Source organism: Megalops cyprinoides, chromosome 23 (assembly GCF_013368585.1).
Source record: "Megalops cyprinoides isolate fMegCyp1 chromosome 23, fMegCyp1.pri, whole genome shotgun sequence".
NCBI lineage: Eukaryota > Metazoa > Chordata > Actinopteri > Elopiformes > Megalopidae > Megalops > Megalops cyprinoides.
The window spans coordinates 23,188,213-23,206,623 of NC_050605.1; the positions used below are offsets into that span (position 1 = coordinate 23,188,213).

Genomic DNA, 18,411 nt, shown 5'->3' on the forward strand with positions numbered 1-18,411 from the left:
GGGGGGGGGCAGAGAGGGGGGTGGAGAAAGAGGGAGAGGCAGAGAGAGAGGTGGAGAAAGGGGTGGGCAGAGAGAGAAGGAGAGAGAGAAGAGATGTTTCTATGGTGATTTCTTTGCAGTAAGGCTGACGTGGTGTCTCCTTTTTGGTAAGTTTGTTGAAGACCGTTGTGGTGGAAGAATTTTGAACGTGAAGAATTTCATGGTGATCTCTTTGTGCCGGTGGTGTTGACGTGAGTATCCAGCAGGAGGGGTTCTGGGGTGAATGGGGTAAAATCATACAGGAGGGCTCTTCGGGTGGTTCTGGGGGCCTTCGCACCTTTGTTGTAGACATTGGTGGGGACCTGGATGTCACTCAGCGAAGTGTTGACGGGCAGTTTGTTGAAGTGCTCATTCTCCTCCAGGACAAACTCGCTCCCTAGCTCCACATAGTTCCCGTCCTCATCCATGGTGTTCACCATCACTGAGTTGTAGTAGTCAAACTGTGGGACACAGTTCAGCGGAATAATGTAATACACTGTGTACAGAGTAACAAAAATGATAATGGTCATCATCATAAGTCTTTGACACAGCATAGAGAATGGGTACGAATGGTTATGATATTCTAAAGGACTCAAACACGTTCCGTCACATTCAATGACTATACACACACGCGCACACGCACGCACGCACGCACGCACGCACACACACACATACACACACACACACACACACACACAGGCAGTACAACTACTGATGAGAGAATGAGACTTCATGATCCCATAATGGGTGCAACCAGCCCATGCCGTCAATCACAGACTCACAGGCCTTGATCTTTTGTGTTAAAACACTATGATTGGCTCAGTTGAGTCCCTGATACCTCACGACAGTTCGACCCATTGTGAGGATGCAGAAGCCTTGCTCCTCCGTCGCTCGGCCTGACTCACCTCTAAAGTTTCATTGTACGTATGATACAGGTCTGCATCCTCCGCAGCCTCGGCCAGCCTCTGCAGAAAGCCAGACAGCACATTCAGCAAGACGGTGAAATGCAGTTTCCCATTTTACAAACAAACCTGAAGAGAGGTTTGACACAATAATGACACCCTGCAGGTGCCTGGGTCTGTATACTCACTTCTACCAATCGCTGCCGGTGTTCCTTTAAAACTGCAGCAGACCGTGAGCCCTTCTCTAGAAGCGGCCCGTGAAGCGCACTCTCTCTCTCTCTCTCTCTCACCTTCACTGACTTCATCTTGCGACCCAGCATACGCTCCATCTCCTCCGCAAACGACTGCACCAGCTCGTTTCCGTCCACCTCCTCGATCTTTACCACCGGCTCCACGTCTTTGAATTTCTGACGAGGAAAGAGAGAAGGCAGAGAGTTCTGTCTGGGATGTGTCCATAACGCAGTCTTTAGATCTGATAACAGCTACAGTGCCTTTGAGAGTGTCTACATCACACCAGGGAAATGCACAGCATTCCTGCAAAAACAACATTTTAAACACACAGATAACCTTCCCCCCTCTTATGGTGCACATACATTATGCAGAATGCATCTACAGAGCTGATAAAATCAATACTATACAGCAATGCAGTGCAGAATCATATTCAATCCCTACAAAAGCATTTGCTCGCCCGGGCTCAGATCAGAAGTCAACAGTGACCCAACATTTTAATAATTCATTACATACAGTAAAAACTAACCCAGAGTCTTTTTTTCCCTTTTTTTCCTCAAATCCCCCAGGGGGTGGGCCTGGGTTTTCCTTTGATTCGGGAAACTGACCCAAGCCATGCCCCCTTCCCGGGCACTCAAAGAGAACGCACACCCAGGGAAACAGGACTGACCTGTTTGTGTGGGCTGTAATACATGTTAAGCACACTCTCCCTGCAGAGGCTGCAGCCGCTGAGAGCCTGACCCTTTCAGCTGCGAGATGGCCTGGCCGCCCCGCTCAGCGTGCGTGAGATTGGCTGGTAACTACAGCTATTAAACAGGGGTTAGAGTTAAACACTGCTGTAAATCCCGGCCCTGCCCCTGCTGCTGGGGGGGGGCACTTCAATCCGGTCCCCAGCCACATATGTTTGCGCTTGCCCCACAAACACACACAAACCCCCCCACGCTCCTGCATCAGCCCTGCCACTTCCCTGCCCCCACCAACCCCCACCCCCCCCAGCAGCTGTCTGCGCCCGGAAACCAGGCCAGTGGATCACCGGTCATTTTCTGACCCCGAGCCACAGATCTGAGATCAGTGGATATGCTAGCCCCCCGCCCCACCCCCAAACGTCAGGCTTAAAGGAAGTGTCATCCTGCTGCACTCTATCCCAGAATTCCACACTGCCCCTGATCCCTGACCTTCAGCAGCACATCTGCGCGTGGAGGTTAGTATTGACGGCAACGTGAGGTTTCGTGAATCGCATAATGGGTACAGCTACCCTGACCTTTCACTGAACAGTATGGACCAATCAAAATGCTTTGCTCTTCTCAGTAAAACACTGCAATTGAAAATTCACCCATGATAGCATCACTCATTATCTATCCAATAAAAAAGCACTCCAGATATCCCTCTTCTCTGTACCCCTTCCTCAGGGTAAAAAAAATCTGAAGCTGCTCTGAAGAGCTTTGAAGGTCCATATTTCAAAGAGTTTCCCTTCAGACAACTACATGGATGCTTTTTTCAACTGACAGTTAATTGACCCGCTTCTGCTCAGAATAAAAATCCGGCTCTTTCAGAGAACAAAACAACCGCTCTGAGAGAAATGCATTTACATGCACTTTTCTGGGAATAAGGTAATTACACAGAACATTTTTCTATTTGTGTTAAACAACTAGCTCTAAGAAATTGATTATGGAAAACTCATGGTTGTAAATAAACAACTGTAGCTTTCTGAAAGTTATGCTCTACAGGGCAGGGATTTTGGGGAATCTCTCAGATTGTTTTAAGTGCTGTTTCCATGGTTAACGTGTGCTACTCCACAGTGTGATGGAGATCGGAGGTGTCCCCCTCCCTTCCTGGAGATCCCTGGTCCTGAGGCCATTAGAGATGTCATTAAACCTGCAGCTGATTCATACCTGGAACAGCAGATGACTCAAGTTCCCATCCAACCAATGAATCCGTTCAAGCAATTAAGATCTGAGCTGGAATGAAGGACCAGAACACTGTGTCTGTGGTGGATGCCAGAGCTTGGCGGCCCTTACCTTACGTTCTGCAGAGTGAGAGATGGTTTAGCTTTTGTGCCACCCTGTCATTACCAAACCGAACCAAACGTTGCGCCCAAATCTAATTACCCACACAGAGAGAACTGGATAATCTGCAGTTCTGGTGCTCACACGAGATCCAAGGATTTTTAGTGTTTGTTTGTGGTCTTAATTGCTTAATGGAAACTACTTATCTGACGGCAACTTGCTTTGCTAGGTGTCTGTCAGTCAGGCTGGCTAAAACGCGTATAATGGAAAGCAAACAGCGGCTGGTGAGCATCAAACAGAGGAAGCAGAAAATGCGCCTTTATTTGCTGATCAAAATGAACCTGTTTCCGAGTGTCTCGCACGATCAACACGCGTGCCAGACGGTTTGAAAAGGGACCGTCTGTTAGCAGCTGACTCCTTTTAACTCGACTGCAACAGTGATAGCATCACTTTGCATACTTCATATGGAATCATTTCAGTTAGAACTGCTTTCATGTCACAAACCGATCTCAGATCTCTTTATTTTGAACAAATTTATTTGGTGAGAACTGTTATGAGTTCTGCTATGATAAATCCTTAGAAGAAAATTGGTGAATACAGTGGAAATCACTTGCTGATGGCTGGTGCTTAATTAAAAGTGAAAGCTGGTTAATTGCGACATTAATCAAAATCTGTACCAGCTTCAGGAGAGATATACGTTTAAAGAAAAATTCTCTGCCTCTCTTATTCTTTGCTAATAAGCAAGGACTAATCTCTAAAACTGTAAATGTCTGGGAGCAGGAGCAGATAGCCCTGATCTACAGCTCTGGGATAAGCCATAGAGTTGTTTACTACAGTTAGTCTTCCTGTTGCCATGGTAGCAGATTAAACCACAGGTTGTGACAATATAACTGGGTGAGCAGTACGTCAGTGTCTCTGCCAGAATGCTGGGGAGAGAATGACTTAGGGTTTTTAAGTAATCCATCAAAATATCAATTCTTACCGAATCATAACTGAGCCAGGTGACACAATAATAAAATAATCTCTCTGTGCTTTTGTGATTTCAGTGTTATGGAATGGGTGTGGTTTGTTCATGGTGCGGTTTTGAAATGTCACGGTGCGGTAACTTTGACATGGCAAACATTTTAATTTGCAGTTCATCATGACTTGCAGTATGGGACTGTTCCGGTAGTGCTACAGCCAAACATTTAAAGAACGTCATGGCAACAAACCGACAACCTCAATTACAACAAATCGATGTTATTTTTAGGAAACATTGCTCTGACTCCATTTTACATGATGGTAAAGTCTCACTAAGGTATTTCACTTACTGTAATTTGCTTACAGATATTTATGGCATTGTGTACAAACTCTATGTAATGAGTCAGACCTCAGAGTCATTGTGGTTATTCCCATATTTCTGTAACCACAAAAAGAGCCTCTTCCTCAATGCTGAATAAAGGTATGCCCCGCCACTCAGTAACATACCTGCCATTCCAACATGGGTAAACATTTATTGTTCATAAATTATTGTGGTCTACTTGTATTGTGAGGATGTTTTTCCAGCGTGAGGAAGGCTGACTAGATGGACTAATAATATTTGTAATGCATCGTTGGGCTAAAGTTGCAAACAAGAGTAATGGTACTGTTAAATAGACAAAGGTTACAAACAGCAAGATGTGAACAGGTTCCGCGCCTATTAACTATATCTGAAAATGGCTGGTTCTGTTCAGTGTTTGGGGTGGGAGACCTTTCACGAAAATTTGGCTGTTGGCTGACAGAAATACAGACGGGCCAATAGGAGGCACTTTAAGTAGTAAACATCAGACCTTGATATATTATTCCTGTTGGATGTGAAATGTTGAGCTGGTTTGCAAATGTAGGTGGTTTATCAGTTTGAGGCTGTACACAAAACACCATACAACAGTCACCAAAGATCACCAGTCGGCACAGAGAACCTATGCCATGCCATGCCATGCAAACACGTTGAAACTAATCGCAATCTAAAGGGCAATATGTTCTAGCCCAACCCTCACTTCACTTGTAACTTGTAAGTTTTAAATGATGACTTGTCTTTTCAGATCACATTAATCAGGAAGAGGCTGTTTCTCGCTGTCTTCACTGCAGCTAAAAAATTGTACTTTGGATTTGATCAGATCTGGTCATGAAGCAATACTGGAGTCTTACCTTTCAAAGCATTGTTTCATTAGGGTAATACTGTTAAACCCAGCTAAGCCAGTGCAGTCATGGATGGAGCTTGCCTCAGCAATAAAAGATTATGTGTTATGATAAAACTTGAATGTAAAATGACATGATGTGGTGATCTCTTTGATTTTTAGCTGCTTAAAGTTTTTTGCCACCTGACTTCCACATACTGATAAGATATTTTGCCATTTATTTTTGTGGATACATATCTATGTTGTTGCAATAAATGGTATATTTATGTTGTGTTGATTAAAAACAATAATCAAAAAACATGATCACACAACACTAACCTCAGTAGTAGGATTCAAACCGACTGTCTTGAATGTGAATGGCTGGAATTAATGTGGTCATACTGTATATAATATATAGGCTTTAGCTCTATGGTTGGGTCAGCAGGAAGCCCAGGCCTTCACAGTATGTTTTCTCCATCTCCAAGCGGCAATGGGATCTGCACAGGGGGGTTATGGGTAATTAGCACTGAGACTTTTCCTGAGTGAAGATAGGGAAAGGTGTCCATTCTTACAGGAAAAGAGTATGCCACTCCATGACTGAGGGACAGCGGACACCATGGATGATCCATAAATCAGTGTAGATTTTAACAGAATCATTGTATGCTGATACTACTACTGTAATGTTCATCAGTAGGAGCAGAGACAGGCCCGTCTGTGCTGCCAGGATTGCGCTGCTATACTCTTCACACTTTAAGACCACAGGTGCTGAGTGGCTCTCCGGAGTTTCCATGGAATCCGGCCTACCAATCCAAAGCCAGAATTGCTTCAGTTTCACACGCAATCCCATAATTCACGCAGAGGTCTGTTTTTTTATGTGTTTATTGGAAGTGAGACAATATGTCCTGTCCTTTTAATGCACACCTGTTACAAGCATGCTTTAAAGGCCTGTGCCAGAGTAATAAAGGATAACACAAGCTATTTTTATTTCCAAACATCTAATTCAAACATCATAAATGTCAACATGTACCTTTATGGTGTGTCTAATGGTCCGTGGCTGCCCGAGACAGAGGAAGTGTAAATATGTGATACAGTACCCATGGCAACTGATGCGGCCCTGGTGATTAATTAGTGTGTTTTTTCCACATAAAACGTTTATGCTGGTTATATATGTGTAGTGAACTGTTCCATAAAAGGACAGAATCTATTAGAAAATTGCTCTGTCAGCAGTTTAAACTCGCCTCAGTAGAAGTGCAAGGAGTGGGAGAGAATGTGTGAAGCGAGAAAGCATATATTACAACACCAGGAGCCCCCTTCCCTCTGAGAGAGAAATGCTTTTTTTGTTTTGTTTTTTTTTTTGTTTTTAAGCGTATTTGCTATCTGTCACCAAAGCACTATTTTTCTCAGCAAGGGATCAGAATTGTATTCCTACAAAACTAAGCCGCAGGGTCAGACTGGGATAATCTACTTTCAAACAAAAACGATCAGAGAGCAGTGCTTTTATACAGGCTCCACATCAGAGGGATGACATTCGAGGCCCTCGCTCTGCAGGCGAGGCACAGCATTTCTGCTGAGAGCGCAAAACACATTAAAAACCAGCAACTCTTTGTTTGCTGTGAAATGCAGAGGAGGAAGGGGGGGGGGGGGGGGGGGGGGATTCCGGGGGTACCGAATTCAGCCTGAGGTTTCAGAGCTAACAAACTCATTTAAAACACAAACACCATTTTAGAGTGAGGCAAAAAAAAAAAAAAAAATACATAGTACAAATTGAATAGGGTGTGCAAATTAAAACCAAGTGTATAGTGCTTTAATGATAAGAAACGCTACAATAATCTGTATAAGCTTTGTTAAAACAAAAGCCATTCAATACTACAGGGAAGTGTTCAGTGTTACGGGCTACTGCAAATGAAAGGGCAAATTATTTAGGGAAAAGAGAAAGTGAATTTCCACTCAGGCTGAGCGCACAGTACAGCGTGTAGTTCCCCTCTTACTCAACTGAGTAGCAGATGGTGACAGAGCACATTGCAATGCCTGCAGGGACCGCAGGGAAAACCAGGCTCATATACTAATTACTGAGGAGAAAACTGACTCTTATCTATAGTAATGAGGCCAGAGAATAACAACGCCATAAGAACACCAACACAGGCCATCTTCAACACTGTCTTTTCAAACGGGTCAGGTGCACAGACAGACAGACAGCAATTATTCTTCACACTGAACCCATTTACCACGCAAAAGACATGCACAATCACAGAAAAGAGGCCGGGTGCAGCAGAAAGCTCACTGGGCTTATTTTGGTATGATTTGTTTGTTATAATTACTTAATGCATTATTTTGCTTTGTCAGGCGTATTTAAATACTTCAGAGGGACCCAAAGGTCCACACAGACAGAGAGGTTAGCTCTGATTGGCAGAGAGGGAAAGGCCTCGCTCTAACCCCACCCTCAGTGGCTGCCGTGCGAACAATGTGATGATGTCATCAGAACATCAGATAAATCCCTCACAGACTTCTGGGGCCCTGATTCAGCACTTCCCAGCATGCTTTGGGAGGAAAATAAGATTCCAACAGGAAGAGGGAAATGGGTTTTACTGATACTGACACTTGGATACAGGAGACACATGCTTCCTCTGTATAATCTAGTTCTGCACAATGCCCAGAAGTGGGCATGTGTGAGGGTTCTTTCTATCTGTTCTCTACAAGTAGGCAAGATGCAGTGTGGATCATACCTTTTCAAACAATTACCCCTAACAATTTGCACCTGACCTTAGCAGGAGTCGAGTAAGAGTCTCGTTAGCTTCCCTGTGTCACATCATCAAGTCACATCATTGTCATTGACATTGTCCAAGACAGCTGCTGCACAAGCCGCTACCCTCTTTAGAGAATGTCAGAGGAGACCAGAGGAGAGCTGGACTAGCTGGAAGTGGCCTGCTTGCAGGAGAAGGGGGTGGTGTGGGCAACACCAAACTCTGCGCTGAGATCTGAGAACCAAACACATGCTGCCTCATGTGAAGATGAGCTGACACCGGAGTCAGGGAATGTAAAGACAGAAATCAGAATTCATGTGTTACCATAGACACAGCCCTACTGACAAAAACAATGGGTGTAATATCTAATATCTACCGCAAAGCTACAGGTCTGGTCTATTAAAGCAACACTTTGCGGCTTTTTGCTTTGGTATACCGAGCTCTAACCTGCAAAACCTCTGATAATGGTTCAGTGAAATACAATACAACAGAAATTATTTAAAATGTTGCCATTCAACCTTTGCCATTCAAGGGCAAAACATTACAGAGAGCCCAATGAAGGGGACATCTGTCAACAGTGAGCTGTATTACCGAGGAAGACTTACACCGCGTTACCTTATATTACATAATGATTACACAAAATAACCACATTTTCAGAGTAAAAACAATATAATAATTCAATAAGTGATTAATATTTATATTAAGTAATTTATAATTTATATAAGTAATAGTAATAACAATGTCATAAACCTGTGTTGAGTAAAATAAGTAGGGCATTATATTATTCAAATAACAAATCTGCAAATGGGTCTCCGGCATAAAATCTAATCTCTTTTTTTAAGATGCCCACTATATATAAGCAAGTGTGATATTTTACTTTCACAGAAATTAAACAAAGGCACAATTTGTGCATTCAGAATGAGCTTTGGGAACAAAATCCTGGCGAGTGGTACTGTAAAGTGCACAGTATCCTGAATTCTGGCCTCCATCCTCTTAAATGTCCGAGCATTAGCGTGATCCTGTTATGCTGCGGTGTCTGTCTCTCAGCAGAGAGAAGGAAGCAGGAGGCTTCCACACTCAGATTCGGAGCCTCTGGGGGAATCCAGGCCTGGAGGGTTAACGCCACATAAAGAGCCCTCTCCCATAGTATAATCTCAGAGAAGCACCCCCCCCACCCCCCTTGCACACGGCCCTGCCCCCACCAGCTCCACACACTCACGGTAATGTCCCCACACCTCCCTGGCCAGGACTTTATCCCTGCCATTGTATGTGATGAAAGGCTTGCAGGGCTGGAGACAGCTGGGCAGACAGGCCAGAGCTGCTCTCTTCATGAGTGCAACAGCACAGCACTAAGACTCACTGCCGTCATCCCCCCATCCAATTATTACTATGGACCACACGCATCCCCCCATCCAATTATTACTATGGACCGCACGCACACATGCAGGCATGTACACACACACACAGGCAGGCGTGTACACACACACACACACACAGGCAGGCATGTGCACACATATACACACATGCAGGCATGTACACACACACACACACACACACACACACACACACAGGCGTGTACACACACACACGCGCACAGGCATGTACACACGCACACATGCAGGCATGTACACACACACGCACCCAGACCCACACATACGCATGCATGCACACATGCACACACATACACACGCACCCAGACCCAGACATATGCACACATACAGATACACACATGCACACATGCACACACATACACACACTCACATGCATACACACGCAGGCACGCACATGCACACACACGCATGCACGCACGCACGCAGACATTCATACACTCTAACCCACAAACAAACACTCACAGATAGGCACACATAGAGCAGTGTCTTTCTAAAAACATTCCAATCACTCTACAGCGTATGGTAATCCAGAACACATGAGTGACCTGCCCCATGTCACTGCCCGACACAGCAAAATCCATCAAAGGAGGGAAAAATGTGTTGAATATTAAACTTAGTATGTGTAAAAAGCAACAGTGAGTTTTCCTGTACTGCTTAACAAGAATTACAAAAAACAACAACAAAAACGATTGCTTTGATATGTTGAAAGAGGTTTGTGACCTTAGACCCACTTCGGTAGCTAAACAGGTTGAGAACCAGCCCTAGCGTACACATGTATTTACCTTTACATCGTGTATGCTCAGCAGAAACGCTTGCCCAGGGAGAATAACATAACTCACATTGGACATCCATTTATGCAGCTGGATTTTCACTCAGGAAGTGTGGGTCAAGTACCGCTGCTCAACAGCAGTGCCCCCGCCTGGAAACCAACCCTGCAACCTCTGTGCTACAATCCCAGCTCCTTAGCCACCACCCACCCCCCACTCCCATTTCCACTCCCACACTCCCACACTCCCACAGTCCCACCCCCACCCCCACCCCCACTCCCACCCCCCACTCCATGCACTTCCACAGGGTGAGAGAAGCAGAGTGCATCACAGCCTGCGCCATCTGACCCCCAGCAAATGCAGAAGATGCAATCAGGACCGGCTCAAAAACCTGGATTCCCCCTGCAGAATAAGGCTGGAGATCCACTTACATGGAATTATAAAACCCATCACACAGTAAGACATGTCAGCTACCGCGGGACCTCACCAGGTGGTCACAGAAAGCAGAAGCCCGTGTGCTTTACCTTTTGTAGTAGAAGAGCTCCAGAATATTTTGTTGACAAGGAGTAGAGCTCCCCGCCAAAGGTGTTGGCCCACTGCTGGATCCTGAAAAATAAAGGTTACACACACTGACATACAGTCATACACAATCAGTCATATGCATTTCAGGTAGCTGTTCAACACCATTAAATAGGTCACCTGTAATCGCTCTGTCTATCTATCAGTTCTTTATGGGATAATCTATTGAATATTAAAAGACAATGCAATCTACGATATGGAATAGTACTTATGCATATAAATGATTGAATGTTTATCATCTGAATTGCATTCAGTGTACTTCTGAGCCACCTTTGTCTGGAGTGCTTGACCGCCATTTGTGTTCAAGTGAGCTGTATTATATATTAAACGTTTTTACATTACTTTACATTACAATCATTTATCAGACGCTTTTATCCAGGGCGACTTACACAGGTTACAATTTCACGTTATCCACTTATACAGCTGGATATTTACTGAGGCAATTGTGGGTTAACCACCTTTTCCAAGGGTACAGCAGCAGTGCCCCAACAGGCAACTGAACCATCAACCTTTCAGTTATTGGCCCTGCTCCTTACCACTATGCCACATTGCTGCCTGTTTTGAACATGTTCTTGTGTAGGGTATCAATGTGAAATAGGCCATCTGTGCTCAAAGGTTTCCATATACAGGAAGTATGCTGCATATGAGCCCAGTCACCTCACAGAACTGGAGCTCAACCCAATGAGCTGTGCTGTGAAGGAGCCCGATGTCCAAGCATCGCCCCCTAAGACAAGATAGCTGTCTATCACAGAACTTGTGGACTATGCAGACACCTTTAAGACTGCGTGCAAAAAGGAAAGGGAGGGGGGGTTACCTCTGGTTTGATTTGGGTGGGAAAAGAAACGACAGCCTTCCAGGCTGAGAGTCAGGTCACTGAACTGGAGCAGAGGTCAGGAGAGCAGGACTGCTGATCACGGTCCAAACTAATGAGTGACCTTTCAAAAGTAATCTTGGCCCCTGAAGTCGTGCTTTCTGTCTATTACTTAACACATTATTGCACTTTGGCAATAATTATTCAAATATTTTTTTCCTGCAGAATTCAGTCTGTATTCAGTATAACACTGGTTTTTGTAGCCCTGTGTGAGAGACTGACTCAGGTATGCTCTGTCCTTTCCCCCATGTGGCGGTGTTCATTTATTCTCACATGCACCTCTGTACCTGTGCTGTGTTAGTGACTCTGGGTAACAGCGTCTGCCTAAAGGCTAAACGTGAATGTGAACGTGAACAGGGCGGCACTGGGAGGCCTGCAGGAAGGCCCCTGCACACAGGTCTGTGGTTCCCTGAGGTGAGCGTTGAGGTGCCGTGGTGTAAACCGCAGGAGCAGAGGTCAGAGGTCAGAGGTGATGGTGTTTAAGGCTAAAGTGGATGAGGCAGATGCCGCGGGGCCAGGAGACCTGGAGATGGACAGCTTGAGGGAGGGGGGCTCAGAAGGTCACAGCGTGCGCCTCTGCACCGGGATTATGACACCATCTCTGCCGAACATCGCTGAGGAGATTACGGGTGGAAGACTTCTGTAACCCCCCCCCCATGTGCTCACCGTTACATGTGTCTGAATGCTGACCTGCAGCAGACCTAGCTGTGTGTGTGTTTGTGTGTCAGCCTGCGTATGTCTGTGCATGTGAATCTATGTGTGTGTGTGGTCCCCTGCTCTGTCCATCTTCCCTGATTATAAAGCACCAGGGCCTCACTGCTGACTGCCTGAGGAGCGGAAACCACACAGCTGAGAGAAAGACCACACTACTGAGAGAGAAACCACAGCACTGAGACTGAAACCACAGCACTGAGAGAGAAACCACAGCGCTGAGAGAGAAACCACACAACTGAGAGAGAAACCACAGCACTGAGACAGAAACCACAGCACTGAGAGAGAAACCACAGCACTGAGACAGAAACCACAGCACTGAGACAGAAACCACAGCACTGAGAGCGAAACCACAGCACTGAGAGAGAAACCACAGCACTGAGACAGAAACCACAGCACTGAGAGAGAAACCACAGCACTGAGACAGAAACCACAGCACTGAGACAGAAACCACACTATTGGGAGAGAGACTGCACTACTGTGGGAGAACATACACAGACTGCCCAGAGCTCCCACACCATCAGGCCATGTGCCCGCTACAGAAGGTCCAGCATGAAAGAAAACATGATTACAGCTCTCGTGATTACAGCCTGAGCCATAAACAAGCTCATTAAAAGCTGTGGAGCCACAACCCAATTGCATAAGATCCAGCGCTGATAGCCCATCAACACATATCAGCAAATGTCCCTTTGCGTGGAAACCCGATAATGACGATGATCATTGATAGGGGACAATATGCCCATGATAAGCAAAGTGGCAGGGTGGTCAGGGCTGGAGATAAGCGGCTCTTGTCCAAGAGAATAGCCCCTGCCTGCCATCTGTCCCCCCCCGCGTCACCACTGGAGTCCTTGACGAGTCCCATAACTTCCTGCTGAGGCTCACAAAACCGGCACGGGATTGTCCCGTATGCAGATAATACTCTCCCCGAATCACCGGCCGGGTGACGATGACGCTGATGGCACAGCGTGACGCCCGGCCCTGTCAGAATGTTTACTGTCAGAATCCCTTTCCTCACACGCCTTTCTCAGACATGCTGGCTGCCGAGTCTGCTTTATTGCCTGTATAGAGGTGTTTTCCAGGCGTTTTGTGGTGAATACAGAGGTGGGTAAACCACAAGAAAGACACTGGAGGCCAAGCCAGGGATATGGACCAGTAGGGCTTATAGTTTATCTATCTCTCTATAATTATTTTGTCCATGCGTTGTGTCACTTATGGAGGCATTTAAAATAAATACATACATGAATAAATCACTGCAGTTGCAAACTGCCAAGTTAGATAGGTATTTACGTCCCTTGTCTGGAGCTAAAATGTACCGTTGCCAGCCCGGAGAGAAATTAATATTTGTAGCAAGCAGTTCTTGCCAAGAACTTCTTACAATTATTTGTACTATTTGTAGCAGGAAGTTCTTGCCAAGAACTTAAAAATTAATTACAGGTCTTAATTATCTTTACGTGGTTTATCAGAAAGAATTTAACGAATTCGCTGGACGGTGTCTCATGTTTGGAGAGTGAATGAGACGCTCAGGAGTTTATTGATTTTATCGAACTCCACTCCAAACACGCATTATGCTGAACAAACTAACAATGACAAGTGTTTTCCGATCGTTTGCGATGTAGTAGAGAACAATATGACCTGTCACTTCCAGTAGGCTGTTTTCAGTCCGCCGTGCCGCATGAAGTTGGCTTGCTTCACGGGTTCCATGTATCCCGTTATAAGCGGGTTATGCTATTGACATCGAGCGTAGGAGGCTCAGCCAAGGAGACATCTGAGTCTCACTGCTGGTTTGTGGTGGCCGGGGTGAGAGTGTGGCTTTGGGGCTCAGGACGGGGGGGTCGTGTTCCCAGACTATCACCCCCCAGTGGTGGTCTCCACTCTCCCGCTCTGACCTACTGTCTCAGGGACAGCTCGGGTGAAGTGGAACAGCAGCCCATGTGACCAGAGTCTGAATCCTGATTGGATCCCTCTGCCAGCAGCCTGCAGTTACACAGAGAGCGCACAGGTTGGTCAGTGAGCTACAGGTGGGTGGTGTGTGACCGTGTAAGTGAATGTGAAAATGTGAAAATGACCCGTGACAGTGTTACTGGCAGGTGTTGAATATATATGATGTAGCCTTCCCCTCAGGGACAGCACGAGTGCTTCAGTTCAGAGGAGGCGATATTCATCTCCAGCACTGCACCAGGCGTACTGCCAGAGCTCTGTCCTCAGGCACGTGACCGGCTACCTTCACCGCTTAATTTCATGGCCTCGTGGTTTTGTCACCTCTCCGCTACCACGGAGACCGACTTTCTCTTCAATCGGGCCTGATTGCTGAGTTCCGCGGGGATTATGGATTTTGAGGAACGAAATTATAGCTGTGCTGTAATAAAGTCAAATCATTTTTTCCATCCATTTGGAGTCAGAGAGAAAACCTGAGCTTGATTACCCTCTGCATTGCGTAAATGGCTTTTTTCAGGAGTGTTTTTGGATGACGGTTGGACGCGTTTCAGTTTCAAATGCGAGAAAACAAGGTCACAGCATAATCATGGCTTAAAATAGGCCGGAACAGCCGAGAAAGAAAAGGAAAAGAGATCCGAGTGTTTGGGGCCAAATGAAATTACAAGCAACTGAGGAAGAGCCTGACAAATAATCTGTGGAAGAGACAAAGGAAAGATTCTCAGTCCTGAGATTGCTGGCAAATCTGCTGCTGTTTTAATGTTCAGAATTACGCAATGATCGCCCCGAGGTGATTCTTAGCCATAAGAGGATGGTAGTATGATACCACTGTGTAGTCTCTCTCCTTCAGGTGGGATAAGGAAAAAGCAGAATCATTTAGAAATCTTTTCTACACAACTTCTATTTTTACACAACTTCAGATATCACCATGTACTGCAGGTTGGTCAGTGTGAACCCTTAATTCCCCAGAGAACAGATGCTAATCAGAATGATTCTCCACAAGCAGACTGCACTGACCTGTCTTTCCTATTAGCAGTAATGTGTAATGTCTGATGATGTTCATGCTCCTGCGAGCTGCAGTTAGGGAGCGACCGAGCTCTGTCTCTCCTGAGCACACAGGCCTCACTCACAGGACTGAGCACAGACTGAATGTCCCCCCCTCTGTCTCCCCCAGGGCCATGTCCAACACCAGCCCAGGGGAGTACAGGACACCTCCTCCTACTACACACCTCAACACCACAGAACTGAACACACTACAGGCCTACTACTTAAGGCCGAAAGAGACACAGGACTGAACACACCACAGACCTGCAACTTTACATCCAGAGGGAGACAGAAATACACACAACAGAACAGCTCCACAACAGCCAAAGAGAGACTGAACTGAACACAACGCAAAGTAGTACCTTAACACAAGAGACACAAACCTGAGCACGCTCCATGTCTGCAACTTAACACCCGGAGAGACGGAGCAGAACATACTACAGAACATACTACAGAACTGCTCTGTAACAACCAGGCAGAGGCAGAATTTGACACGTTGCAGGCTAGTGACCTAGCGCAAGAGACAGAACTGAACACCTACAGAAAGACAGAACTGAACAGAGTTCCGCAGATAGGCGATGTGGTCCTGGCCCTGTGCTGAGCGGAGCGGATATCCAGGTCAGCTGTGAGCCGAGCCCTCACCCCCCCCAGCGCCCGGCGCCCGGCGCGTTAATGAACCGCCCAGGGCAGCCGTGAGTTTGCGCTGTAATTACCGGCATGGCCGCCGCACGCTCTACCTGTGCTGAGCGCAACTCCGCGCCCACTCACTGATACACCGAGTGGTCTGAAGGAGCAGGGAGGAGTACCGGCATACCCGCAGAGGGGAAACCCTCCTGCCATGTATGAGTGGTAGCAACTCTCATTACAGAGTTGAACAGAAGGTGAAATTACAGAATTACATCAGGTGAAATACATTCCAGTGCAGCAGTTTCGCTGACTATATTCCTCTTTAACCCTTCCATAGTCCTTTGATAAACATTCCTGTCTCCTGGGTCGCACACACTCCTGGAGCTACAGAGACACAGCACACATTGGTGGGAACTTTGTGGTGATGGGTGTGTGGAGCAGGACATAGGGGTAGGGGGACTGGGGGGGGGGGTACTTACGTTTCGGGGGGAATCCGGAACTGTGCGTTCGCAGAGAAGCAGAGACAGCTGGCGCAGATAATCCAGAGAGGCAGCCCAGCGGGCGCCGTGTGTCCCAGCCCCGAAAACTCACGGCCGGTTGGGCGGCCCATCCCGCCTGCTGCACCGCTGGAGAAAAACAGCCACATCTGTGCGTGTGTGTGAGTGTGCGTGTGTGCGTGTGTGTGTGCTGTTCAAACAGACATACAAAAGACAGTTTCCTGAGAGTTCAGTACAAACTAAGGGGTCATTTGAGCAGAAAGGCGGGTGTCCAGGGCGAAAGCGAGGAGATCCCGTCGTGGAGTTTGCACTGCGGTTGGCTCATGTCGCCGCGGCCCCTCTCCCGAGCCCGGGCTTCTAGACATTTCTGCTGGATCTGCTGTGGGGAAACATGGCTGGGCTGGCCTGCCCGAGCCCCGGCGTGCCCTCCTCCACCTCAGCAGCGGGCGGTGTGTCTCCCGAATCCCTCCTCTCTCCCCTGCTCATCGCCCCATCTTCCGCTGCGCCCCGCGGGGTCCTTGCGCTCCCTCTCTGGCCGGGACGCCCAGAGCAGCAGAAGAGGCCAGCGGCATTCCCCTCCCCGACAATCTGCCTCTCTCAATCCCACAGGACGCTCTCTCACACACACGAGACCGGCGAGCTAAACTCCAGCACAAATACCCAGCGCCTACGCAAACACCCGCACACACACGCCTGCCTGTCCCGTCTCTCGGGCGGAGTTCCTCAAAGTTCCTGCGACCTGGTTACTCCGAGCCCAGGGGAAGACGAGGTGCGGCGGGGAGGAGAGACAGTGTCCCGGGACAACAGGAAGCAGCCATTGGGCAGCAGAGCTCCGCCTGTTCAGTCACCCAGTTTACAGCGTAATCCACTCGGATTAAGCCCTCCTCCCTCCCGGGTTTACAGGGGCGGTGGAGAGAGAGAGAGAGAGAGAGAGAGAGAGAGAGAGAGAGAGAGAGAGAGAGATATAGAGAGTGAGAGAGAGAGTGAGAGAGAGAGAGAGAGAGAGAGGAGAGACAGAGAGAGAGAGGGAGAGAGAGAGAGAGAGAGAGAGAGAGAGAGGGAGAGAGAGAGAGAGAGAGAGAGAGAGAGAGAGAGAGAGAGAGGGAGAGAGAGAGGGAGAGAGAGAGGGAGAGAGAGAGAGAGAGGGAGAGAGACAGGGATGGAGAGGGAGGAAGGGGGAGGGCAGAGGGATGGAGGGGGCAGGGAGGTTACTGTATCAAAGAGGATTATGGTGATTTCTGGAGACAGGCTCTTGTCTATCCAATCAGAGTTGGGGAAATAAAAGCCCCAACAGCTTATTTTGTAAAGAGACTGAGACATCTAGTGGGGCCTGAGAGACCTGTCTCACAGAGGAGAACTCTGGCGAATCAGTGCACACACCTCTCTGCACCTGGCAAAGGAGAACCTGTGCGTGCACACACACACACACACACACACACACACACACACACACACACACACATGCATGTACACGCACAGACACACACACACAGAGCACAAACACACACTCGCGTGCACATGCACACACACACACACACACACACATGTACACGCACACGCACAGACACACACACACAGAGCACAAACACACACTCGCGTGCACATGCACACACAAAGCTCCTGTGTTCAGACTGCTGTGGTGGCTGTTTTTGGGATTTCTTCCTCTCTGGCCCAGCTACTGTACTGGAATCTGACTGCCCCACTGAGAACACACTCAGTGAAGGCACATCGCCAAACACACCCCTTCCAACACAGGAGCATCCCTCCAAGACCCATATTTTCAATATGCACCCCCGAAAACAGAAAAATGAGACCATCTTCTGCACTCTTAAGACCAACTGTTTAACGTCCTTCCTTTTGTCCAGGACAGTAATGCACTGCGCTTGTCTCTGTCTCCGTCCGTATTTCCTTATGACTAATTCCTCCTGATTCCTTCTATATAACAGGTACTGAAAGGAAATA

General features: G+C 47.3%; 1 protein-coding gene across 1 annotated transcript in view; it reads right to left on the bottom strand.

Moving 5' to 3' along the window:
- The window catches only part of cacna2d4a (calcium channel, voltage-dependent, alpha 2/delta subunit 4a), a 101,513-nt gene extending 84,951 nt beyond the window's left edge, over positions 1-16,562 (bottom strand). The window contains exons 1-6 of the mRNA XM_036518513.1: positions 16,432-16,562; positions 14,240-14,323; positions 10,713-10,794; positions 1,211-1,327; positions 924-983; positions 317-479 (exon numbers count right to left, since the gene is read on the bottom strand). Of these exons, the coding sequence (XP_036374406.1) occupies positions 317-479; positions 924-983; positions 1,211-1,327; positions 10,713-10,794; positions 14,240-14,323; positions 16,432-16,562 (637 nt within the window). The remainder of the gene's footprint in view (positions 1-316; positions 480-923; positions 984-1,210; positions 1,328-10,712; positions 10,795-14,239; positions 14,324-16,431) is intronic.
- Between the last annotated feature and the right edge of the window lie 1,849 nt (positions 16,563-18,411).